Here is a 27795-nt window from a genome sequence, read left to right on the forward strand (position 1 = left end):
TGTGACCCAGCAAAATTGTGTGGCAATTATTTTTTCTGACAAATGCAACAGTGCTTTCACTCAAAACACCACAATGCTGCTTGTGACTCAGGTGTAGTTGCATTAATGCTGCCTTGTTTACAGAGGAAATGTGACTTACAAGAAACATTTCTTTTTTTGAAGTGATGGGTAAATCACAATTTGGCCATAAAACAGGGAGGTCTCTGTGGCAGATGTTTTCAACGACGGTATGCTTTGAGCTCAGAGCACCCCTTAACCCTGGCAACTATGAAGCTCTACCTCCTCCACTTCCTAATTAAGTGCACTTATCCTCTTAACTATTTTTCACAAATACATAGTTGCAGCATAAACAGCAACTCTTGTCCCAAGGACTCCATGTTGCTGACGCAAAGAAATGCACTGTACTGAGCAATGTCTGGTTGACAGCTGCACTACTTTGGTATTTTCCTTCAGCAAAGTTCCCGGAAGCGAAGAGGGCAGGTCTCAAGTAATGAGTGGGGAGGATTATTGAATATTAGATGATTGTTCAATGGGCCGAGCCAATGAATGTTGGAATTAGTAGGCACACAGAGCTCTTAAGTACTCGCTTCACATTTTGGGCGACTCCTTCAACCGCTTGTGCCGACGTTAGAACCTAATCAGCAAGGGGGCAGTGGGTTTTCACTCAATTTTTTGACAAAACATAATGACCATATTTATAAATGTATATATACACAAAACGTCATGCTGCAAGAAGGCTACACTTCTTCCACGTATGTGTAGAGGATGTATTTTACGAGGGACCCTGACCACTGTTGTGTCAGTTATGATGAAAGTCTGCACCTAGAAAATACTAAAGTAGTCTTTCAAACTTTTGAAGAAGCAAGATGGAGCCCTATATGTTGTACAACCAAACCCTTATTTTGATGGCTTTATATGCCTATTAACAACAAACTACCAGTCAACTTGGTCAGACCACACAGTGCAAGTTTCAAATTGCGCATTCTTATAGGCCAGAAGACCTTGATTAGATATGCCGTCCAGTCTGCTAGTAAGAGATCAGGTTAGTGACAATTGATGGATTTGAACCGACCTGACAATTTCAAAGTTTTGGCACCAAAGGCCCTGCAAAAGTGGGCACAGCTAAAAACGCTGGTAAAAACAGTGATCCAACCGCCCTCGGTACGACATGGAAGCTAGGTTTGTTGCGCTCCCATATCAGCCTTAGAATGTTGTTGATAAATCATTGCCCCTTTTGACCCATTCCTGACCTGACCCTGCTATACAATCCCCCCCCCCCACCCCACACACACACACACACACACACACTTCTTTCTGTTCCGGATGGGTTACGGTGCTTTGAAGGGCGGGCCGTATTTAACACGGAACTTGTTGATGTTAGCGAAGTGGAGAACCTCGGGCTGGCAGGTGGTGGAGCAGGGCACAAGGCCGCCCCGCCCCTCGCCCATCAGCCACCTGCTGGTCTCTGCTGCCATGTCGCGGCTGACATGCTCCTTCACCCAGGAGTCCACCCAGGCCTGGAAGCGGTTGTGCAGCCGCGTGCTTACTCTCTCATGGGACTGGGGGGGACAAAGAGGGAGGGACACCATGGTTATCACAATGCTATACCCTGGGGCGGACTGGGGCCCCCCCAAAAAAATTGAATGCCCAAATCCCTCGTTTTTCATAAAAGCTACTTGATTCTCTGTCTTTCCCTAAGGGTGCACCAGTGTCCAGTGCACCTCACCGCCAGGCGATGCACAAACAACGGCAGTTAAATAGTTGTTGGAAATTATACTAACTGAACAGAACTAAATAATAGAATAACTTAATAAACCAAATTGACTAATCGCATCACTACTCGGCTATGAAAACAGCAAACTAACCAGAACAGTGACTAGGACTTCGATAACTAAATCACGAATATGTCCATCAGACAAAATGAACAAACAAGGATTTGAGGTGACTAAAGGCAACGTGCAGCCTTTAGAGAGCGGTGTCAGAGGAATACGAGTAAATGGGAGGGGAGGTGAATACCTGGTGAGCTCTCAGCAGGGCTGTGCGTCGGTACATGTAGTCCTCAGACTTAAAGACGTACACCATCTTGTAGGAGTTGAGCTTGAACATACATTCCATCTTCAGGTTCTCAGCGTTCTCTTTCTTCCCTTCTTCGCCGGCCTCCTTCTCCAGCTGCTCCCGGCCCCTCTGGTACTTGCGTATCCGCCGGAGATTCCTGGCAGGAGGAAAAGGAGAGAGAAAAAAAAAAAAGTGAGGTTTGGACACATTTTTCTTGAAAAGTAACTCCTCGAGAATAAAGGTAATGTGTGCAGGGGTGACCACACCTCCCTTCTCTTCCTGCCCCTGACTTTGATGTTCTATTTGTGCCAGGAAGCCCCACCGTTTGGTGGTGCTCCTCGTCCTATGCAGTGTTATTATCACCACCATGGAGCATTAAAGGTCAACCCTGCAATATGGCCACTCTTAGTCCTCCCTCTAAAAAAAAAAAAAAAAAAAAGGACTTCTAGATCACCGCAGCCTGATCTCCATCCCAGAAAGAGACCCCAACCACGCCGCTACAGAACCCTGCCGCCAGCGACACTAAAGACACACCCAGGAGGGCGTGTTGAACTCCCTGCTTCGCCAGGCCTGATCTCGCCTCGAGTTGCTCAAACCAAACCATCACCATTTAGCTATCGTTGATTCGTATTTGCCTTGACAAATGCTGGCCCTATGAACAATTAAAGAACTTACCAAGAGATTCGATTGCCATCAAATACCCTTCAGATTGACATCGGCATAAGTGTTGCCTCCCTTATTAAGAGGTTTAATAATGATCAAGTTGATCAATTAAACTGGGTCTCTTCATATGGCTTTTGCCATAACCTTTGTGTTCTATAGTGTTGGTATGGTGCCCCTACTTAGTATGATTTGTACTTTGAACAAATACATATTCTAGTAACACTTCCATAGGACTATATCTTTAATATATCTCAAAGGAGTTCAGTAGCCTGCAGGGGTTTGACACTCACCTGGTGAGGAACACAGGCTTCTGAGAGAGGTGTTCCCGCAACTCCAGAGAAGTGGAGTCAGAGTTCAGGTAGCGACCCACATAGTCTGACCAGCGCTAAAAAAACAAAACAAATCCACTCAGACACCAACAGCACCAAAAGGTCACACAGTTAATAAAAACATACAGCCAAAACAGTCTCTCCATTCGTCAAATACACTATAATACAAACATAGTGGCTACATGTAGACACCTATTCAGATATACAGTAGTTGCTATATTGCTGCTTCCTTTTTCTATCAACCTTCATTACAAACATTCTCTGGAAATTGGTGTAGCGTCCATTGGCGCAGGTAACAGTCGCCATGAAGTATTTATAACAGTTGAGCATCAGATCGAATTCTACAGTGTCATTTTTCACCACCCATTTTGGTCTAGGGTTACGGTTAGGTTTACAATTGGTTAAGGTTAGGGGTAAAAGGCCTTTCACTTGAAATACAACATGTGCTGCACTCGATGCGGGGTCCAACACAGCCACCGGTCACACTTCAATATCGATCAAGTCTGATATTTAACTGCCTAGTAAAGGCACAGCTGTTTCCTCAATTGAAAAACAATGGCTCGTCTGGTGCATTGCTTTCTTGCCATGGATCATATGAAGTAGAAGTCTTCACGGGTCCACCAGAAACCGAAGACCCGAGAAAGTTAAACTAGCCCTCAGGTCCGAGCCGGGTATTGTTGGATTGACACAGGTCTCTGGTAAATGAACCAGCTGATTTACACAAGCGGACCCACCAGGACCAAAAAAACAGTTCTGATCATGAGAGCGTTCATCTGTCCAAGCGCATCACGACACAAAGGGATCACATATATATAGAGAGACACAGAGAGAGAGAGAGTGAGAGCAACATAATTCGAGATGGAGTTGGGTGAACACCTCACCGCATTGTCCCGATTCCCACAATGACAGAAGATATCCCGCATAATAACATATCACACATTGCGAAAGCGAAATATTATGACGGATGGTTTGGCAGTCATGTTCATCATGCCACATTCAATCATTCACACCAACCTTATGGGTGCATGCATACATTGCCTCTCATCCAAGCACGTGCTCTGGCACACTGGACCGTACCCCAAAATCTCATGTCTATAACACACTAAAGAAGAAGCCTATTAAGCAAGTAATCACTCTGGTCTAATCGGGTCAGGGCCAGACTGATCAGGTCTTGTGTCTCGTTGTTCAAGGGTCTGTTCAGGTTCGGGTCTGACTGTCCACAGGTCCATTTCGGAACAGGTCCACATTTATTTTCTAATATGAAGGCCCCTTAAGGGGTTGAGGTTAGAATTAAGCTTAGGGATAGGGTTAGTCAAACCGGGATGAGTGTACAGATAAGCATCTGTATCTGAGGCCACGGACTAACAAAAAACACTGTTGGGATACTTGGGTGGCAGTTAAGCAGTAGCTTGGTTCACACAGAGAAAAGAGAAGGCATTAATCGAAGGGAGAGAAGGTCAGGCTTACCTCTGCCTCAATGGGCTCATCAGAATTCTCCTCCTCCGTATCCAGAAGCTCCACTGTCAGCTGGACATGGCCTCTGTTCTTCAGAAACATGAGCTGTGATGAGAGAGGAAGAGGGGCGAGAGTGGGTGAGGTAGACAGAGAAAAGACATTGTTAGTGTTTGCATGTGAGAGACAGAAACCAAGGAATGAGGTCTTTCTACATTCTCCTCATGACGGTCACTCTACCTTGAAACAGTTCTCGTCGGACATGAGCTGCTCTGCCTTGCGCTGGTAGGAACCCTCTGAGGGGGCTCTGGAAGTCTGGGTGGGCAGGGTACCTCCCGTCGCACCGCTGCTACTCTCCGACAGGTACAGATCCATCGCATGCACACAGACCTCGTCACTCACAATGTGCTGGAGCTGGGTGGACATTAAAAGGGAGAGGTGAGTGGAGAGAGGGTGAGCTCTCAAATGCAGTTGACCGTGACTTGCCATAATTATCTCTTTTTTTTGTTTCCTACAAAACACAAACACAAGCGGTAATAAGCCAGTTAGACATAAGGAGCTAAATCAGCGCCATGTAGTTGTATGAATGTAATGTATGATCTGCACATTTCTTAACAGGTTTCCTGGGGCCAAGACTTTGCCAAACACTTTGCATCCCCCATTTTGACTTCCTTTGCTCCCACAATCTCAATCGAGAGAATAGAGATTCTGGGTCATCAGATTTAGAATGACCGCTGACTGGGGTTGTACGATAACTGTGACAGGCCTAAGTAGGGATAACTAATAACCATTGTTTTCATCCCACTGGGCTGTGCGCCCTTGTTCTTCTTCCACTTCACCAATGACTTTGTTGTGAGCGCCTCAATTCAAGTGTCTTCTGGCTTGCCTTAAAACAACCGTTGACTTTGATAAACTCAGAGGTCTGGAATAACTACAACCAAAACTATAATAAATTTATGACTGTACCTCTCTAGGGCTGTACCCAACCTTGGTCGAGTCAATATTGCCAGTTCAAACCCATAGTCAGCTAATTAAAATTCGTGACAGGCTATTCATTATTTGAATAAAGGTTTTGGCCATCAGAAAATGCACTGTTAACATCCTACAATACTACGGTGGATTAACAAATATTTATGAGTTAATTAACAATTAATTCGTTAAGACTGCAGAGGACAGGGTATTTGATTATGGCCCGCTTTATTGGTATAACGGTAGCGGTCGGAGCAAGTCAGTTTGCATTTCACCTTTTTTGCTTGAAGTTCTGCCAAATGCTGCCATACTACAAAGCCTGAATGAGAGGGCAACATGCGCAAGGTGCATGGGACAGCTGGCACGGATTTCAGGCATGTATGTCGGCATGTATGTCTTGTGATAGGAAAGTGCAGGTGGACAGGACACCTCCGTTGGTTCATGTACACAGCCCTGCTCACCCTGTAGCCTAATGACGAAGCTCTTTCTCTTGGCCTACATGTTGACAAATTGGCTATTTTTATGATTCCTACCAGCAATTAGGCTACCCTGTTTTACATAGATGAATAGTGAAATGGTGAGGCAGCCCCACGTTTCGTAGAAAAACAACATGGAGAATGTGCCTTTGCACAAAGAAATCAGACAGCTTAGCAAAGCATCTCAAAATGTTGTTTTACGGCGAAGCCTTACAGAGAAACAGCAAAATACGGCTACCTGTGCTGTGGGCATCTCTTCTCTCTGTTCAGCTACAATCAAGAGGAGAGGTGGACAAGTGCACTCACCAAGTACCTCTGTAGGTGTGCGTTATTGGAGGGGACAATATTGTGTTATTGGGGGGGGAAGTATTTGGTTATCCTGAAGTTTGTTGTGTTATTAATCGTTTAAATATATGTAATATTTTTAATATTTAATAAAACAAATATTTTCCTGTGGTTAAAAAAAAAGAAATTTCCTATAACATTTTTCTTTTGCATAAGGACATTTTCCCGGCCCTACAACGATTCAACCAGATAACATTTTGCCGGCCAAGGGTCTACTGACTGACCCATCGACTATTCGGGGGCAGCCCTAGTCCTCTCAAATATCCAGCCCAAATTGCATATGGTGAGATGTAAAGTGTAACCTGTAGAAGACTTGAGTGAATACTGACCTGCCTGACAATGCTCTGGATGAGCTTGTCCAGAGTGAAGGCAGTATAGGCATGAATGGTGAACATCTCCCTCAGGGAGTCCTCGTACTGAGAGGCCTCCATGTTCCCATCCAGGAGGTTCCTCACCATCTCCAAGAAGGCAGAGTAGTAATCCTCCACCTCAATGTCCACTGCAGTCGGAGAAAAGTCAATTACAAATTCATCATGAGATATGTTGTTATTTTCACCTGCATGGGCTCAAGTGTGACTTGCTGCACAAGTACAAGGTAATCATGTACAAACATGATCATGTAGTACTCTGCTGTAGCATTGCACAAAGTGGTACTGTCAATAGAATTCTGTATTTGAATTTCTTAGCCAAGGGCTGTAATTGTCCCTGCAGTACCTTGCAGTAGTTTCGCAGAACTGTAACCCCAACTGCTAAAAGAAGACACAATACTTCATCTTTCCAATACGTATGGAGGGCACTGTATTTGTAACTTTGGAAAGATATTTGTCAGTGCTTTTGTTTTTATTCACACATCGTGACATTTGTTTGCACAGGTAAGAGCATTTCCTTGACTACTGCAATGCACTCTTGGCCGGACTCCCCGCCTCCTCCATCAGGCCTCTGCAGCTCATCCAGAACGCTGCCGCTCGTCTGGTATTCAATCTCCCCAAATTCTCCCATGTCACGCCCCTCCTCCGCACCCTCCACTGGCTCCTGGTAGCAGCTTGCATCAAATTCAAGACCCTGGTGCTTGCCTACTGGGCGGCAAAGGGAACAGCCCATCCCTACTTGCAAGCAATGGTTAGCCCCCAAACCCTTGCAAGATCACTCCGCTCGTCCACCTCGGCTGCCCGCCTGGCACCGCCGTCTCTACGTGGATGCAGTGGCCGCGCTACTCGGTCACGGCTTTTCACTGTCCTGGCGCCCCGCTGGTGGAATGAGCTTGCCACTGCTGTCAGGACTGCAGAGTCACTTCCTATCTTCCGCCGTAGATTGAAAACCCATCTCTTCCAGCTACATCTTAACAGTCCCTCCTAAAGACCGCTTCACCCTCACTACCCCCCCCCCCCCATACTAACCCTAACCCCGAGACCTCTTCCCCCCTGTACAAGTTCTATCCTGCTAATAAAATACATTTATATATTAAACAACTGCCAATGGCCCCTGGTGTGAGCATTGATTACTTTGTCTTATGATGACTGTTGGATAGATGATTCACTTACTTAAACAAATGTATCTGTTGTAAGTGGCTTTGGATAAAGGCATCTGGCTAAATGCCATAAATGTAAAAAAAAAAAATGTTTTAAATGTATTCATAAATCTTTAGCCATGTTTACAAATTTACAAATGTGCATGTATTAAAATAATGGTTTACAAATACAAATCAAGGTGTGTGTGTAGATAGTAAATTATATTTGTGCTTAGTGTTTACAGATCATGGTACACATTTGTGAGTTTATTATTATTTTTTACAATAATATTGGCAGTAATCCATCTCCATAGTTTCCGATATGCATTCAGCAGCGGCTCAATAATGCATACACTTTGAGCAACTGGGGCAAGCGACGGGGGTCTACCACTCGTGCAGCTAGTAGCCTATAGGTGAGAGCGCAAATGCAGCATCTTCCTCTTCCTCCTCCACCCCCCACCCCCCACCCCCCTAGGGGTCTAGGATGTGTAGACCTTATATAGGCACTAATTATGTGTGCTTCTACTCACTCGGCTCCTTCAGTCTCAGCTGGATGGCAGGGTTGTCATTCTTGTCTCGCTTGATGCCGAGAACTTCCCTTTCCCAGTCCCGCTCCCGGATGTCGTCCTCCATCTGTCTCTCAGCCTGTCCGTAGAGACGCAGCAGACGCGAGCACAGGGTCAGGTGCAGCCTCAGGAAGATGTACCAGTTGTTGTTGACGTAGAAGAGGTTGTAGGCGTCGTCACAGCCGCGGAGTTTCTGGGCTCCAGTGGTGCTGAAAAGGAGCTTGGATTTGGAGGGGCTGCTGCTGGTAACGCCGTTGTGCTTCTTGGCCCCGGCCTCATCGAGCTCCATCTCCTCGTCTTCCTCCTCTTCCTCTACGTCCGACAGCTCACCTCGCTGGGCGAACAGCATATCAGGGATGAAGTGGTAGATGATCTGTTTGATCTTGTACTTGTCGTCTTTCTGGATGCTGGTCTGTCGCTTGACGTGGTGGATGATGAGCGCGGCTGCGTCTTCTAGAATCTGACTGTCCTCGTAGGTGAGGGTTAGGTGGGGGCCGCTGGGCGGAGTCGTGCTCTCCTCAGAAGCCTGTTCTTGTCGCTACAGGACAACACAAACACACACATTTGAACTCCTTTGATGCCACTCTGACCTTGCCTGGTAAAGCACGGCACCTTTCAGAACTTCCGATTAGGTAAACTGGAGGTACACACAATGGTACCAAAACAAGAAGAAAAAAAAACAAACCTCATCATAGATGCTCTCAATTTCATTGAGCAGAGTCTTGGAGCGGAGCACCTTGGTGTCATTCTGTTTGAAGTGTATGCCTTGGTGGTCCAGGGACTTCAGGTAGTACTTCTCATTCTGCTCCCTCCAGATCTTGTTGAAGCCCCTCTGGGCTTCCCGCCACTCCTCCTCCTTCATCTTGAACCTGAGGACGAGTGAGAATAGGGTTGGCTCAGGATAAACCACAAGTTGTAGCTGGTTAAAAAGTTAGGTACCACATCATTGCTAATTTTTTGTAGGTGTCCATTTGGTTAGAAAGGTCAGGTTACATATATATTATGCTTTGAACAATTTATTTATGTAAATGACCAACAGTCACTAATAGTTACAGAGTTACAGCTTAATCTATTCTCTCTATGGCTACAGCATTGTCATCATGACGTCTAAAAAAACCTTTTCATTTTCAATTCTTTCATTACCCCTATACAACCTTGACCATTGCACAAGAGCAACAACAAATGTTGATGGGGTAGACAGACACTCACTCACTACTATGCCTACTAAATAGTATGGAAGTATGCAACTTCAAAACACAGCTTTCTTTGTGCTTTGTCTTCATGCTCACCTTTTGAGCACAATAGGGACAGACACGGCGGGGTTCTTCTTCAGCCCGTCGATGATGTCAGGGGCCTTGTCCCCGTATATCCTCTGGATGGCTTTACGGTGGATCACCTCAGAGGAACCGCCCAGGGAGTTGTCCAGGCAGAACTTGGCCTGCTCCTCTGCAGACATGCGGGACATTTTCCTCTGTACCGTCTCCAGCACACGGATGGTGGCCAGGTTGGTCTCCAGCACCACATCAAGCTACAGTAAACACAGCATTATAGGCCGGGCTCAACACAAGGCAATGCAAGGTTTCAGGTAGGGATGCACCGCTATGAACATTCTGAGACGATATTCTCACCATACAAATCAGCCCCATACAATATTTTGTAGCAATGGTGCACTGATATACACTCAACGAACACTTTATTAGGTACACCTGTACACCTTCTCATGGAGGAGGTGGTATAATGGTGTGGGGAATGGTTTCTTGGCACACTTTGGGCCTGTTAATACCAATCAATCATCGCTTGAATGCCACAGCCTATTTGAATATTGTTGCTGACCATGTGCATAACTTCATGGCCACAATTTACCCATCTTCTAATGCCTACTTCCAGCATGATAATGCACCATGTCACAAAGCAAAAGTCATCTCAAACTGGTTTCATGAACATGACAATGAGTTCAGTGTTCTTCAGTGGCCTTCCCAGTCACCAGATCTGAAGCACACCTTTGGGATGTGGTAGAACGGGAGATTCACAGCTTCAAAGCGCACTGGAAAAATCTGCAGGAATTGCGTGAGGCAATCATGTCATCATGGACCAGAATCTCAAGGGAATGTGGGAAGCTGGGACACCTGTCTTAATTAATGCATTAATTAACATGAATTAATGATTAGTTAATGCATCTACAGAGCATGACTTATTTGTGCATCTATTCATACATATTAATAAATGCATTGTTAAGTGACTGATAAAGGATGCTAGTTAATGTTAATGAAACTTGTATACCATAACGTCAAGTCATGGTTTTTAAGGACTGTTGATGAACATCCTACACAGCTAAGTCACCTCCTTGTGGCGGCGTTCGACAGCAGTTCACACGTCTTCACCACCCGTGTCTCCTGCAGTCGTGGCATTGAGAGACCACCGTTGCGATGGCAGTGTGAATCTATAAAACATTGGTCTACTGTAGCTACAGTGTTTGTTGTCCCTGGCATAAACTAGCAGTGGAATTTGGAGTCAGTTGTGAGAATCTACTCTAGCGGGAGACCTCTGATTTGTGGTTACAATATCTCAAACCTAAAATACATATCGTCGCTTGTAATAACACTACCCCGATGGATGTTTTACTAGAGGTAAGATTTAGACTGTTAGGAAACAGGCTAATCAGGCCAACGATTTGGAACTGGTTCACAACACCCAGTGATGGTGAGTGATCAAGTTAAGTGTGACAAGAACTATCAACCCAATTAACATACAGGTTGGTATGGGATGTTAATGCTTTGTATACTGCTTCAGACTGGGTAACACACTACAAAAGCTGATGGAAAAAGGCTCAGACCATACAATTGAACCCCCCCCCCCCCCCCCCCCCCCCCATCAATACATGCACAAATAAGTAATGCTCTGCAGATGCAATAATTCATAATTAATTCATGTTAATGAATGCATTAATAAATGTATCCTTATTGTAAAGTGTTACAACTTAATTTATGTGCACAGCCAAATGGGAATTACACATGTTCAGTGCACTGCACATTGACATGACTGATCTGCTGTTCGATATAATGTTGTGGCAGTCTGATCATCCACTGAAATGTACAAGTTATTTTTCATTCACAAAAACATACACAAAAGTACTGAAAACATACTACTAGAATAAAGCCAGGTGGACACTGCAATTTTCACAAACGCAGACGATCCTAACCCTAACCAACGAGAGGGTCTCATACTGCAAGACTAATTGTCTTGAAGCAATGTCCACTGGGCGATCCCCTTATCACCCTCCCGTTCAGTGTTAGTTCATTGCCAGGACAACGGCAGAAATGGCGCTGGCCCCAAAATAGCAAGACATTTTAGCTGTAGCCAGTCTTCTTATGCACAGAGAAAAAAACATAAGGAAAATTTGAACACGATATTGAATTATTTAGCCTATTCTTACAAAATAATTTCTAGCAATCATGATCATTTTCACTAGATAGGCCTATAAAGTAAGCTTTGGTCCTGCCAGAGCTCCACAAGTTTTACATCATTTCAGGATTCCAAACCGAGAATTATGTAGCTATTCTTTTAAGTATTCTATATTTGGTCCCACACTCGTTGGCACGTTGCCATTGTTTACAACATCCTGGATTCTCATTGGTTGAGGCTCCTATATCGCCTCAGAGCACCTCTCAAACTGCATGAGTAGAGAGGAGCCCCGACCAGGAAATTCTGGCATGTCAGGAGTTCACATCGGACGCGATGGTGTCTTCTCTTCATGTCGTTGACCAACTCGCACTACGCGAGTCTAGGCGTCAAGTTCACCTCATATGAACCGTATTTACAGCCCATATGTAAAGTCGGTTGTGGCAAATTCATGGCTGAAATCACGTAGTGTCTGCCTGGCTTAACTCCTCCACTTATTTGTTGCCAATCCCTTTTATTTCCAAAAATGGTTTATTCCAGCCCTCCCCCTCCCAAAAACAAAGTTTAGCAAAGTGGTGCGGTCCCCTCTCCGGTCATCCCTTTAATTGATGATTAAAAAGTAATCTACAGTGAAGTACAGGCGGCAGGGTTGGGGTCAATGTTTTGATGTCTGACTGGAAATAGAGGTTTGAATTTCAACGTCATGAAGTTCTTTCAAATCCATAAAATGTCACTTTCAGAAGTCAGAACCAATACCCACTACCTTGCTACAGAGACGGTCAGTAAAAACCCTGGCTTGTCCCACTTACCTCAAAGCGTTCATCTTCACATCTGTAAATGTGCTCCTCGTACTGAGTCTTCTTGGAGCTCACAAAGGTTGAGTCCTCCGACCAGGAAGGGAAGGACACCCAGGTGTCATTGAGGACCTGGAGACAGAAAGGACAGAGGCACACTATTAAAATGTTTTACTGTAATCAGAATCAGAACTCTTTTATTTGGCCAAGTATGTTTGCACATACAGGAAATTGACGTGGTGAGGTTGGTGCATGGGACAGAAAACAATAGCAAATAGACAAGAAATTTACAAAATAGCAATAACAAATGTACAAAATAGAACAATAAAACAATATATTTTTGGCTAAGTGGCAATGAGGCCAGAGGCTATGAAAAGGGTATGGGGGTATATTATAATTATAAATTACACTGTCAGTGCATTGTGTGTGTGTGTGACAGGGTGGGTGGGGGGGGGGGGGGGGGGGGGGGAGTCCCAGAGTCAGTGAGTGGCAGGGAGCTTGTTGTTAATTGCTACTGTTATGGATGCAATGACTGACCATCCATGAGATCAACATGATCATTGTAACCATGTTTTGAAGCTATAGTATTTGTTTACAATTACATCGTTTACAAACAATGGCGTAAAACATGGTTATATTTCGGGTTCTGATAGGGTAAGACAGTTGAACGAAGTTCGAGACATTTCTGTTCTATTCTTCAAGAATCAATTGCTATACATCATTAATTTAAAAGTCTAAAAATGGATGTACCAATCCCAGATTGCCCCTTTAATGTGAATTCTCGCCAACAATTTATAGTTGATTGTTAATTGTAATTGCAATTGCTGACCTATCATTTCAGGTGTGGTCAATGGCAGCTGTGTGTCAAGAAGGGATGAGAAGGTTACCCTGAGGAGCTGTTGAACAACTGTAGTTCATAAGCTTCCCAGAGGAGGGCGTAGCAGTGTTGCACTCACCTCTTTGCACAGTGGGGTTCTTCCAGTGCATTTAGGCTGCTGGTAGCTCTTGGGCAGCGCTCTATAGCTGGAACCCAGCCTCTTACAGGAGGCATAGTCAATCTCCATGGCGATGCCTTCATTGGCCCGCTCCTTGGGGTAGCTCTCGATGTGGGACGTATCTCTGTATCCTAAAAAGTTCTTGAACCAATTGAACAGCTCTGGGAATTTTCTGTAACAAATATAGAGTATTTCTTTTGTTCAGAGAAAGAGCTTAGCTAGACATCATACAGCTTTGCTGGATGAATGGAATAATGCATGACTTGTTATTCCCTGTAATAACTTAACTGTGTAATCACCAATTGAGGAAAAAACAACAACATCCATATTATGGCCAAACATAAGCAAATAGTGCATATCATTGGTGTATGACACAGGTCATGCATGACAGATGAAAGCGTTGGCGCTGGAATTATATCTGATATGTGTTTGTGTGTTTTCTATACATCAATTTTAAATAGTTCATGAATATGCATGTCAAACTATACACATTTTTGTACAAGCAGGTCATATGGCGGTCAAAATTGGAACTGTTCATGCTGTAAAGGAAATCAAGTAAGGAACAATAAAGTGATAACAAATCCAGCACGAGATTGACGATCTGTAAATTAGGGTGGCCCAATGTAGGCACTCACCCCAGGAACGGTAACACCATCTGAACCAGCTCCGCTCTGGAGATCACCTCTTGGTTAAAGATGACCAGACAACGCAGGAAGTTGTCATAGGCCTCGGCACTATGCAAGGTCTTTCGTACCTGCGACAAAAACACATCCTTGTAAGACTTAAAGCAGCTATCAGGGTCACCAACAAAATATAAACGAATATATGGAAAATGCATTTGAACATGCAAATAGCAGATTTCTGTTGTAGTCAAGGAATTACCTTCCATAAGAGCAGCATTACTTTTTAAAAACATAATTTCAAGCTGTACATCATTTAATTACAAAATATCCTGTCAACAGAAACAAACAATAAAGTAATCAGTCCTTATTGCTTTGGTTATGATGAGGTACAACAATTGTTCTCTCAAAGAGGTATTCAGGAGTTATATTAATGAAAATCAAGGAGTACATTTCCTTTTTTCAAAGCCAAGCTCAAACTGACCTTTTCAAAGAACAGAGATTCTGTGCCAGCTCCATGTTTGCTGGTCTCTGCCAATGTCGAGTCTTTCAAATTCAGTAACTTGGGTTTCTTCTGCAACATGTACAAGAAGCAGAGAGTGACAATTGTGAGAATCAAATCCCACAGTACACACCAGTGATGCCTAAAAATGCAAATGGCAGTTAATACATTTTTCTCAAAGCTGTGCTGATTAAAAAAAGAAAAGAAAAGGGGGAGGGGGTACCTTGACAGGGGGTGTTGACCCCGCCCCTGGGTGCCTGCCGTTCTGATTGGGCCTTTGTTTGTTGTTGAGCTGCGGCTTCTTTGCCGTGCCACCGTGATCATTGCGCACCGACTCTGCCTTCTCTGCTGTGGTCTTGCTTAACAGCTAGGGAGGATGTGGAACAGGAGACTGGGTCAGAGGAGTGAACGCAAGTTGAACAAAAAACTGTTGAGGAGGCCCCTTCAACAGGCTGGAGAACATACAAAAAGAAGAAGGCCACGACCGCTTAGACAATGTGCAAATGTCTTCATCAGGCACCGTAAGAAAGTTGCACCACAAAATTACCTCAGGAACTCCATACCTGCTTTGACAATTCTGTAAACCACTAAAACATACACTACATGGCCAAAAGTTTGTGGACACCCGACCATCATACCCATACAGTGCATTCGGAAAGTATTCAGACCCCATCACTTTTTCCACATTTTGTTATATTACAGCCTTATTCTAAAATGGATTCAATTATTTGTTTTCCCCTCATCAATCTACACACAAAACCCCATAATGACAAAGCCAAAACAGGTTTAGAAATTGTTGCCAATTTATTAAAAATAAAAAACTGAAATATCAACTTTACATAAGTATTCAGACCCTTTGGTATGACACTTGAAATTGAGCTCTGGTGCATCCTGTTTCCATTGATCATCCTTGAGATGTTTCTACGACTCCATTGGAGTCCACCTGAGGTAAATTCAATTGATTGGACATGATTTGGAATGGCACACGTGTCTATATAAGGTCCCACAGTTGACAGTGCATGTCAGAGCAAAAACCAAGCCATGAGGTTGAAGGAATTGTCCGTAGACCTCCGAGACAGGATTGTGTCGAGGCACAGATCTGGGGAAGGGTACAAAAAATGTCTGCAGTATTGAAGGTCCCAAAGAACACAGTAGCCTCCATCATTCTTAAATGGAAGAAGTTTGGAACCACCAAGACTCTTCCTATAGTTGGCCGCCCGGCCAAACTGAGCAATAGGGGGAGAAGGGCCATTGTCAGAAAGACCCCAATGGTCACTCTGACAGAGCTCCAGAATTCCTCTGTGGAGATGGGAGAACCTTCCAGAAAGACAACAGTCTCTGCAGCACTCCACCAATGAGGCCTTTATGGTAGAGTGGCCAGATGGAAGCCACTCCTCAGTAAAAAGCACATGACAGCCTGCTTGGAGTTTGCCAAAAGGCACCTAAATGACTCTCAGACCATGAGAAACAAGATTCTCTGGTCTGATGAAACCAAGATTGTACTCTTTGGCCTGAATGCCAAGTGGCACATCTGGAGGAAACCAGGCACCGCTCATCACCTGGCCAATATCATCCCTACGGTGGCAGCATCATGCTGTGGGGATGTTTTTTATTGAGGGGGACTGGGAGACTAGTCAGGATCGAGGGAAAGATGAACGGAGCAAAGTACAGAATGATCTTTGATGAAGTCCTGAGCACTCTGGAGCAGGTTCTCAGACTGGGGAGAAGATTCACCTTCCAACAGGACAAGGACCCTAAGCACACAGCCAAGACAACGCAGGAGTGGCTTCGGGACAAGTCTCTGAATGTTCTTGAGTGGCCCAGCCAGAGCCAGGATTTGAACCCGGATATCTGGAGCTGTGCAGCGATGCTCCCCATCCAACCTGACAGAGAGGATCTGCAGAGAAGAATGGGAGAAACTCCCCAAATACAGGTGTGCCAAGCTTGTAGTTAAGAAGACTCAAGGCTGTAATCGTTGTCAAAGGTGCTTCAACAAAGTACAGAGTAAAAGGGTCTAAATACTTATGTAAATGTGATTGTTTTTTTGTTTTTTTTTAATAAATTAGCAACAATTTCTAAAAACCTGTTGTTTTCACTATTGGGTGTTATGTATAGATTGATGAGGAAAAAAAATAATTTAATCCATTTTAGAATAAGGCTGTAACATAACATAATGCAGAAAAAGTGAAGGGGTCTGAAGACATTTCCGAATGCACTGTATGGGTGTGATGTTCGGGTGTCCACATACTTTTGGCCATGTAGTGTATGTTTTAGTGGTTTACAGAACTGTCAAAGCAGGTGGAGTTCCTGAGGTAATATTGTGGTGCAACTTTCTTAAGATGGGCATTAATATGGAGTTGGTCCCCCCTTTGCTGCTATAATAGCCTCCACTCTTCTGGGAAGATTTTCCACTAGACTTTGGAAATGGCTGCAGGGATTTGCTCCGATTCAGCCACAAGAGCATTAGCGAGGTTGGGCAGGAAAGCCTGGCTTGCAGTCAGTGTTCCAATTCATCCCAAAGGTGTTCAATGGGGTCACGGTCAGGGCTCTGTGCAGGCCAGTCAAGTTCTTCCACACTAAACTCGGCAAACCATGTCATTAAGGACCGCGCTTTGTGCACGGGGGCATTGTCATGCTGAAACAGGAAAGGGCCTTCCCCAAACTCCTCCCACAAAGTTGTCATAGAATGTCATTGTATGCTGTTGCATTAAGATTTCCCTTCACTGGAACTAAGGGGCCTAGCCCAAACCATGAAAAACTTTACAGTTGGCACTATGCATTCAAGCAGGTAGCGTTCTCCTGGCATCCGCCAAACTCACTGCCAGATAGTGAAGCGTGATTCATCACTCCAGAGAATGCGTTTCCACTGCTCCAGAGTCCAATGGCGGTGTGCTTTACACCACTCCAGCCGATGCTTTGCATTGCGCATGGTGACGTTAGGCTCGTGTACGGCTGCTCGGCCATGGAAACACATTCCATTAAGTTCCCAACGAACAGTTCTTGTGCTGACGTTGCTTCTAGAGGCAGTTTGGAACTCAGTAGTGAGTGTTGCAACCGAGGACAGACGATTTTTAAGCTATGCGCTTCAGCACTCGGCGGTCCTGTTCTGTGAGCTTGTGTGGCCTACCCCTTCACGGCTGAGCTGTTGTTGCTCCACTTCACAATAACAGCACTTACAGTTGACCGGGGAAGCTCTAGCAGGGCAGAAATTTGACGAACTGACTTGTTGGAAAGGTGGCATCCTATGACAGTGCCTACGTTTGTCTATGGAGATTACATGGCTGTATGCTTGCTTTTATGCACCTGTTATAATGGGTGTGGCTGAAATAGCCGAACCCACTAATTAGAAGGGGTGTCCACATACTTTTGGCTATATAGTGTATCTCAGTTGTCTGTGAACTAATCATTTTGATTGTTCCACCACTGAGCTCAGTGGCCCTCTTCTCTAAATCATAGTGCTCATCTGTTCTGACGAAGTCTGTGGTTGATTTACTTGGGCACAGACTCACCACTGAGCTGTTGGCATCTGGCAGGAACTGGCCGAACTCTGACAGCAAGTCCTCCTGGTTCTTGAAGAGGCGAGCCACCTGAGCATATACCTCCTGCTCAGTGAGGGCTGGGGTGTAGTTCCCTCCTGCCTCCTTAGCATTCCGTTGCTCCTTCTGTTGTGGATGAAGAGAAACATTGCTTTCATGAGCAAGCCACGAAAAACTGGGTGAGATGCGGATTAATGCTGTTCGCTTTTAAGAATCTGGAGACGCAACATATCAATCAAAGGGGATTGAAAGCAGGTGAATAAGTGAGAATAGGCACGGAACGCATGGACATTTCAGAAAAGGGTAATTTCTCCTTTCACAAATACAATAAATGTGAGTAGTCTAGCCAAGGATTTGGCTAGATGTTTCTGTGGTGGCTGCTGACCTGGTAGGTGTGCAGGATCTCCAGAAAGGCTTTGTAGATGTCGGGCTGGCCCTGGAAACGGTTCTTGATCTTGTTGACGTAGTTGATGGCGTGGTTGAACTCCACTGGCTGGTTGTTCTGCAGGGGAGGGGGGGCGTTGGGTGTGCCGCTCACCGGTGTGTGAGGCTGCAGGGGCGGGGAGCAGGGTGAGGTGTAGGGGGGGATGGACGGATTGGGCTGGCTGCTCGGCGTGTGGGCTGGAGACTGCAGCGGCTGCTGAAGACATGAACACCGAAATGTAATTTGCGACAGCTGTGAGAGCACAGCTGGAAAGACATGAGGCAAATGCTGTTCCTACATATTATTTCGCCCATCGCCTTGAGTGCAAAGAGCCGATGACAATGTTGGTTTGGAGGAAGCTCACCTTGCTGATCTTGGCAGGGGTTGGCTGTGTGGGAGGGGGTTGGGCGATGGTGGTCACTGCAGTTGTCAGCTGGGCCAGGTGCTGGGTAGGAGGTCCCGTCAGGGGGATGTTGGAGACAGAGATGCCGTGGGGGGTGATGTGGTGAATCTGACCGGGTGTGGTCACGTTGACCAGGTCATTGGTCTTGACCTCGATCTTGTAGCCCGGCGGCAGGAAGGTGTTGAAGCCCATGATGAGGTCAGGGTGGCCCTTGAAGAGCTGGGACACCCTGCTTATGACCCCAGGAGTGTCGATACTGTGGAGAAACAACAATGGTTGCATGCAACATTGACGATGTGTAGCAGCATTGAGGTGGAGAACAGCTTGAGAGATGCAAAATACTTCAAAATGTTGATATTGAATGACCTCACCTTTGAGACTTGAACTCCTTCATGATGTCCAAGAAGTCATTGTAGACTTGAGGCTGGTTACCAAACTGCAGCTTGACTTGGTCCAAATAGGACAATGCATCTTCCACCTGAGAGAGAGAGAAAAGCACTCATCAACTATTCATCAGGTCAGGTCCAATGCCATTTCAGCCTCACAATTCAGAAGTGGAATTTTAATTTTCAAAACCTTGAGTTAAGAGGTCAACAATAACTGAAGGACCCTCACTATCATTTCAGGGAGAGGACCCATGTTTAATAGCACCTTTTACAGACTGCACACTCTGAAAAGGTCTTCTCTGCAGGAATGTGAATTAATCAAATCTGCAGTTTATCCAATTAAGAGGCTGAATGACCACAGCTATATGGTAAAAGCAGCCAGAGATATGGGACACGCATCCGGAGCATATTGTATTAAGATGAGTGAGAGGCAATTACCATGGAAATTTAATGATTCTCTGCATAATTAGTTCTTATTAATCAAGAGCCTGTTTAATAGACTAGAGATGCTAACCTCCCCTGTTTGTGGTGCTATTGAGAGTTTAGCATCTTTTGGTCTAGCCTCTATACACACCTAGAGAGGTCAGAGCACAGGGTCAAACTTTGATTGATGTAGCAGACTGCATATGCCTAAAACCCTAACAGATCCACAGCTGTCCCTATTGAATTTTGATTAATGGTTCTGTCTTTATCAAACACTTGAAATGCCAAACAGGGTTATGTTGCACACTTGATGAAACAGATTATTATTCAAGTGAAATGTAAATCTTGCAAAGCAAACATTTCTTCAGATATTCTGCACAATGCGGTTCTTCCGACAGCAGCTATACTGAAGCCTGAAAGCTTTTTCAATGTTATATATGAAAAACTGAATACTTCCTATTTAAATAGGAAAAACAATGATTAGCTATGGATGTCTTTTACAGTATTGCCTGAGATGCGATCGGCTGTAGAAAATCTATCAAAGCCACGGTGTCATTTCTGCGTACCATCAGGGTGAGCCACTAACAACACCAAGTAGGGGACCTGGAGCTCTCACCTTGAGCCTCTGGAACTGCTGCTGACCCTGGGCTGAGGCCGGAGGTGCAGGGGGGTGGACATGGCCCTGCATCACAGGGGGCCCGTGGGGCTGGACTGCCATGCTATGGTGGTGAGGCCCACCGTGCGCAGCAGGGCTGGGTGTGGGCCCATGCCCAGAGGAGTTCTGGGACACCGTCGGGAGCTGGAGAGGGGCGGCAAAAGTACAGATTAGAGCAGGTTGCAGCCAGTACCAATGATCATAAATCAACACACTTCCTCTTTTCCATCAACAACTAAAACCTTTGCATTTCATTGGGATGTGAACCAATCACTGGAGAAATGTGGGCGTGGTGTATGGTATGGAGCATCGTGGATGTGTGCCCCATATGGGATGGATATCCTTTTCCGAGGTGTACGTTTCATGAAAATTTACCATGGCCAACTGTGTAATTATTGAGGACGAAAGACATATAAGTTGAACTGTATTTTTATTTTAAAGTGAACACATCCTTTAAGCTTTATACATACTTCAATTACCATTTAGGACAGAGGTTTAAAATTCCACTGCCTGATCTTCGCAATTGAATGGATCTTTTAGCACTTTCTTTTTTCTTTTACATCAAATAACTATTCAACTTAATTCCGATGTAATTTTAGTGTCTTGTAGTTTTGTTACCATGACATTTTAGGGCCTCCTAAATTAATTCAGGACAGGATTTCTTGAATGACAGTAAGGTGATAGACAGTCTTGAGTTTCCTAAACGCACTGTGACGAAAGCCAAACAGACGGGAATAGGTAGTGTTCACATGAATGTCCAAAATATTTTCAGTGTCTTGCTGTTGTCCTGGGAAACATGCATGTCAAACCATGCAGCTACCATTCGACTAGCATGGTAGCTGCAAAACAGGGCAGCGACCCTAAATTGTACAGCAAAGGTTTATTAACTTGGCTTTTGTGTACACAACATTGGTACGGTAAGCGTTGTCAAAGTGATACAAGTCTGAATTTGTGCATGAATAGATGCCCTCTGGCGACACACCTTTCCGAGATGTCACTAGGAGGCATCAATGGCATCACTGTGTATACAGTAGCTGCGGGAGAATAACTGGCAACTTTTAGCCCCTTTATTCATGAAATAACAAAGATATAATATACATAAAAACAGCATTGTGTTCAAATGAATGGTGACCCTCTGTCGTGTGCATACCTGGTAGCCCTGTGGGCCAGAGTACTGGAGGCCCGTGGGGGGCTGTATGCCGTCTGCCACGGCCTCGTAGGTGGCTGGCGCCGGGGCCAGGACACGGTGCTGGAAGGCCTCCGTGCTGCCGGGGAGGCGCCGCTGCTGGGGCGAAAAAACTGCTTCCTGTTCCTCCAAACGCCTCTTCATCTTTAACTCATACTCAACGACTCAAGACCTGCGGACCACACACAAGATCAGCAGCAGACAGGACCAGGTCGACTGGTCACAGTGGACAGGCTGTTGTCTTACTGCTCCCAAGATTATTTGTTTAACTTCAGTGGAGACCTCACAATTGTGGAAGCTAAATAACTGGCTAATAAGATGTTAACCGCCTTCAAATGTTTTAGTTTAGGGGAACGCAACACATTATTTTCATTTTGAGAAATACGATTTCTGCATATAAAAGGTAACAATAAAATGTAAACAATGGGGAAATGCAAACAGCACTAGACTTCTATAACCTGTTGCTCAGTTAATAACATTCCCTGAGAGAAGCATTACTTTTTTTTTAAGCTATACATCATTACTAAATCTCCTCTGTCAACAAAAACATAACAAATCCTTCTTTTTTTAATACTCTCATTACAGTATTTATTAAACATTTATTATCATTAAAAAAAATGTTAGCACTGATAGCTGCTTTAAAACTATTCATTACCATTCCATCCGTTAAAAAAAAAAAAAAAACCTGTAGCACGTTGATAGAATCTTAGAAAACCGACAGAGAACAAAGCTAGATGAGAATGGTGCAGAACTGGAGGTATATTACGGAGTCAAATCACTATTGCGTCCGAATAGTCTTTCCTCTATTCCTCGCATCCAGGGTTTACATTGGGAAATGGGATCGACGACGAGCACTGCAACTACATACCTCTCTTTGAACTGTGCTGTCCCAATGCAAAATGGTTAGGCTACTTGCTGCATGAGTTTGGCTTCAAAGACAATAACAATGGTAAGCTATAACATATGTGCAGGGTCATGAAGTGACAGAATGATGATTTGTTGAATGCAAATAATGACTTAGCTGGGCTAACTTTGTTTAACTGACTTCTGCGCTGCATCCCTACCTTTAGCCTACAGGTTGCTGGCGACGATCCGCCTCGTTAGCTCCTATATTGCAATATTCTCCGAGCTGCCTCGTTGAAACAATGTTTAAATATTCTGCCTCGTTGATGCAACTGTTAAATATTCTGCCTCGTTGATGCGTTTCAATATTCTCAGAATGGTTCCCTTCCCTGACGAACAATGCAGACAGGAAAACATTTACGCACATATGAGGAACATCTCTGAAGGCAGCGCAATTAGAGACAATCTGACTACATAGGTTTGACAAGGAGTTTACTCCATGAAATTGAGGGTAAACGCTGTTTCATAGCCCGGCTAAGGTGCCGGAGCTTAACTCTGCCTGGCTCTCATTTTGACCCTATGGCTCCGGCCCCTGCTCGCATCCTCTCCCCCTCGCTTCCTTCTCCAAACTTATTGGAGGAGAATCTCTAGTAAGGGGAGGAACATTAGGTTTTCTACTCCAATGCCTTTTGAGAAGGAAGAGAGGAAAGGCGATTGTATGGGGACGCTCCTTAGCTGGGAACGTGCGGCGCTTTTCATTCAAACTAGCTTTAGCATGTTGTGTAACCCTAACCCTTAAAACTAGCATCAGCATGATTAGCACACGCCTGTCTCTCTTGAGAAAGAGATTTAATAATCGGTACATTAACAGAGGTTGACATCCACAGACAGTCTGATTAGTTGCTTGCGAGAAACAAGCGTCACGCATCGACCTGGCGTGGCGTTGGCTGCTGCTGCGTAACACAAACATTACAAACAACTCCAGACTAAGCCGTCTCATAAAGGTCGCTCAGTGTTGTCTGCCATAAATGGTCGACAGACACTGACAAACTTCGCATGCGAATTTGTCAACAGCAAACACTTTTCATACACACGCATTATATATATAAATATATATATATATATAGCTTGCTAACTTGACTGGTCAATCAAACAAGTAAGGTTGTCACCACCAGCTTTGATCTGTTACGTGTACCCAACATAGAAATAAAGCCATGATGGCAAACCAATATTCGACGAAGGGATTCTCCTAGAGATAACTGCTAGTTCGCTAACATGGAAAATGAAGCTGAAATAAGCAATACTCAGCCAGTCCCCCTTAGCCTTACCCCTCCGATTCCACTCGCTATATACGGGCCTGTCACATTTGAGATTGTACATACAGGACTAGACGTGGCGCTGGACCTAGTACTGCTGGAGTTACACAGTACCATCCAACAGTACTCGTAAACTCTTGACGTTAACCGCATTTTCTACAAGTAAAAGTGGTAGAAAAAAAACGGTTTCCGTGAGACCATCGAAGGAGCAAGAAATGTGCCTTTCGGGGACAACTGTTAGCTGAGGTTTCTGTCAACATAAACAGCTGTCTACTAGCTGTTTGGCTAGCAGCTACTAGCCACAAGGTACACACGAACAGGCAATAATGCTGGCAAATAGCCACTGGTAACTACGATGCATAAGCAAATGGGGATGAAATACTAGACATACTATCAGCAACGATGTTTTTGTTATCGGGGTTACCCCCATTTTAGCACCAACTCAAGTTCTTTGTACAATTCCAGGGTCAGGGGTCAATAAAAAGTCACTTCGCGACACCAAATGTGAACTAGCTAACTTAGCATAACTGTTGAAGGAATCTTAGCGAAACAATGCGAGTTAGCTAACTTAGTATAAAACTGCAGTTTGCGAGCTAAATGAAATTGAACTCACCCCCAACGCTCAGCGAGACTTGGAGAGACTAAATAAGTTGCAGTTAATTCATCGGTATTAACTTAAACTAATAAAAGTCTAAAAGACTAGAAATAAAATGCAACGGCATGCGTATAATTCTAAGTAATGTGTGTGTTTAAAATAAACAATCCGAGCCTCGAAACTCAAAAGAATTATTGACTTCGAGAGAAAACAACGTCCACTCGGTTCTTAAACGAGAGGCGTGGTCTTGATAGTGTATTCTTCTTTTTCCCCACCCACTGTTAAATGTGATTGGTCGTCACCCCAAAAAATCCGCAAAAGGGATAATCTCATGGCTGGTATGGTGAGTTGGAGATGTCAATCAAACGGGGGTGTACATCCGTACGCTCTCTATCACCCTGACTGCCATCCCACACACGTCAACTACACAACATACGAAACAGGAGACTCGAAAGAAACATGCCTACTCAAAAGGAAGGGGATCACAGCAGTGTATATTATGGAGCAGACAGACATTATCCTTGAATCTGGTGGGATCCAATTTGAAATAAGGTGGGAAAACATGTAGGCTAACATCAAGCGAGAGTGAGAAACGAGCAAGAATGAAGCTGCTCATTTAACGTCGACGGGGGGGTCGACCCCTTCTTCAGACCGTTCACGGGTTGAAACACTGCACATTGTATTTTGACATAACATAAAGAAAATACTTGTCTGTGTTTTGTAGGCTACTTCCTGGAGTTTATGCAACACGTAACTATCCTAAACGGAGTAGGAGCGACATAGGGGTCGTTCAAGACAAGTCAAAAACTCGGAAATATGAGCTCTGATTGGGAAAATCCATCTGAACAGCCCCCTAACTCGTAATTTCAGGTGGAAAACTCAGGGATAATCATCGATCTCCCGAGTTTCCGACCTGTAGTTCTCTGATGTCATGTCAACAAGAAAGTAACCGCAAGCATGGCAGGATTAAACAAGCTCATCTGACTGAAGTGGAAATATAACAATATTTTTCTAAGCTGTTGCATACATTCTGCATTATATTTTTGTGCATGAGATGCGTTTTGGAGAGTTGTAAAACTTGCACAATTTTAAGTTAAAGCGGTTATCACAGGCCAAAGTTAGCCTTCACCTGCGGGCGTTCATGTTGTTTGGAGTTCCTCAAAATCACTTGAATGCTCCGAACTCGGAGGTCCAAGAACACAGTGGGAATTCCGAGTTCCCGAGTTAGTCATGAATGCACCAATAATTCCTAGCTCTAGGCACCTCCTTTTTAAATATCTGACAACCAATCATTGCACGAAATGCATCAGTACAACGCCCATAAGGGTGGGACTTCCCAAATAAACCCTCGCCCACGAGAGGCGGAGCTGCAACACCAGCCCGGGTCTGGGATTCCTCCTTGTTCCTCCACCAGAGGACTGAACGGCAACGGTTGTACGACAGCCGAGCCATTGCGCACATCTTAATGACGTTCCGATTTGGGATTTTGGCAAGCTTCTTGTTTCATAAACCCCGTCCATCTAGTACGCTTTATACAACCAGCCAACGTGGGCTTGATTTGCCTTGTTCTATTTATTTAGAGACCTACACATGCAGCATAACAAACTATCCAGGCCGACGTAGGCAGATCACCTTATGCTATCCGAAATAATTAGCTATGGTTATTTGCAGCAGAGGATAATGCTGCACAAATATTGCACGGACCTTGTTCAAGTTTTTGCCTATGCGGTTGACTGAAGCTCTAGATTTTTATGACCGAACCAATTCTATGTAAAATCCCAAATGTATTTACTGGTTCGATTGGTGTACTGATGTCCCTCCTCTCTCCACCGAACAATAGCAGGAACGAATGCAAAGTGCTCCGTTCTTGGGTAGGATTTCGGGAAACGCGGCAAATTGTCATAGTACATCTACGGCTTTGTTGTGCGTAGATGTGGAGGCATTGGTTAAAACAAGACATGCCTAACGGGTTAATTTCAGCGACTCGTACTATATTCTTAACTATTAATAATCCCTAACAATCCATGCCATGGACAAACTCAAATGGGAACTATTTGATGAGAAATGTTGCAATCGAAATTCCAGGCACTAATGTGAAAAGCTACCGACAACACGCAGGTTTGGCTAGAGGATTTGCGTAAAAGGAAACAGCTTCACTTAAGCTTTCCGAGATCCCTTGTTTACTTCGATAAATATTGGGAGTAAAATGTCGAACCTATTCACCACAACAACTCCCTCCTCCTGCCGATCCATTTGTAAACTCGCTGTAAAAGCATTCAAAGGTCTGCAAGATACATGAAAAATTCGACTTCCCAAGAATAAAGTAGGCTACATGATGTACCCCGTGTACATTTAAAGTCTATGTTCTTTCTTTAACCAACAGAAACGCACACGTTTTGTGTAAACATTGCATTGCAACCCTCCTTTCTACCGTTTGTCATGATCGAGCAAACACAATAATTCATTTCGGAAGACCAAGATTAATAGATAGGCTACAGTTAACCTGCCACTTCACAATCGCTATGAAAGTCACGTATGGGCTGCGATATCTAAATTGTTACATTTGTTTGGTTTTACCAGCTCTACATACCCAGGAAAAAGAAGCTTCTTACTCCGGATTCGTGTTTGTAACAAAATACTAGTTGTAGACGCCCCCTCCGTTTGCATTGGCGTACACTGCTCCCTACGTAATTTTAGTTGGAATATAACCCGCCAAAGTATTGCAGTAGTGGTGACGCCCTCAGCTTTACTTGCTTGATCTGAAGAGTGTTTAATAACCTGTTGTTTACTGACTGAACATTATTATACACAGGTGCAACATATGACAGCTGTGAGAGGCCGCATTTCTAAGAGAAAGTCTTGCTATAAGTTGTCTACTAGAGCAAAATGTCACATTTACATTTACATTCCAAGGTGGTAAAAAATGGAAGTTTAATTGCTATTGTTTACCTAGTGTAGACTGTATGATCAACATACTCATATGTAATCATAATGTAATGTAATGGTCACCAAATAACGTTATCTATCTCAAAGATATAGGCCCAACTATCTCATTATATATAAATATTTCCATTCATGGGCAATTGAAGTATAAGGTTTTCAAGAGTGGAAAACATTAAATTACATATATTAGAATTTCAACACTGATGGGTATGTTCACACCTTCTATACTTCTACATAGTAATGATGATTTACAATTGAAATTCAGTTTTGAATCCATGTGTTAAACATGTTAAGTCCCTTGAAAATGATCATACAGAGTAACAACTCTATTTTCCAATTAATAATTTTCCTTAAAACGCTCACTAAATTGTTTGATATTTGGTCATTCTTAGACTACTTCAGATGCATATGCA

General features: G+C 44.2%; 1 protein-coding gene across 4 annotated transcripts; it reads right to left on the reverse strand.

Moving 5' to 3' along the window:
- Nucleotides 1-1302: 1302 nt before the first annotated feature.
- sin3aa (SIN3 transcription regulator family member Aa) lies at nucleotides 1303-27098 on the reverse strand. Of its 4 annotated transcripts, XM_083666064.1 has the most exons (22): nucleotides 24458-24498; nucleotides 22341-22390; nucleotides 21650-21857; nucleotides 20461-20643; nucleotides 19407-19513; nucleotides 18997-19291; nucleotides 18594-18848; nucleotides 18182-18334; nucleotides 14896-15039; nucleotides 14655-14744; nucleotides 14186-14304; nucleotides 13512-13722; nucleotides 12571-12687; nucleotides 9652-9890; nucleotides 9048-9231; nucleotides 8327-8900; nucleotides 6619-6788; nucleotides 4740-4913; nucleotides 4515-4607; nucleotides 3009-3103; nucleotides 2017-2212; nucleotides 1303-1559 (listed from the first exon to the last, which is right to left on the reverse strand). In XM_083666064.1, the coding sequence occupies exons 3-22, from the start codon at nucleotides 21827-21829 to the stop codon at nucleotides 1329-1331; spliced, it is 3810 nt and encodes a 1269-aa protein (XP_083522190.1). In that variant the 5' UTR covers nucleotides 21830-21857; nucleotides 22341-22390; nucleotides 24458-24498; the 3' UTR covers nucleotides 1303-1328. The 4 variants fall into 4 exon arrangements, with proteins under 4 accessions (XP_083522190.1, XP_083522192.1, XP_083522189.1 ...); XM_083666066.1 differs by lacking the exons at nucleotides 22341-22390; nucleotides 24458-24498 and adding an exon at nucleotides 27030-27098 and having other exon boundaries at nucleotides 18594-18845; XM_083666063.1 differs by lacking the exons at nucleotides 22341-22390; nucleotides 24458-24498 and adding an exon at nucleotides 27030-27098.
- Between the last annotated feature and the right edge of the window lie 697 nt (nucleotides 27099-27795).

The sequence above is a fragment of the Argentina silus genome (assembly GCF_951799395.1).
Source record: "Argentina silus genome assembly, chromosome: 3".
Taxonomy (NCBI): Eukaryota; Metazoa; Chordata; class Actinopteri; order Argentiniformes; family Argentinidae; genus Argentina; species Argentina silus.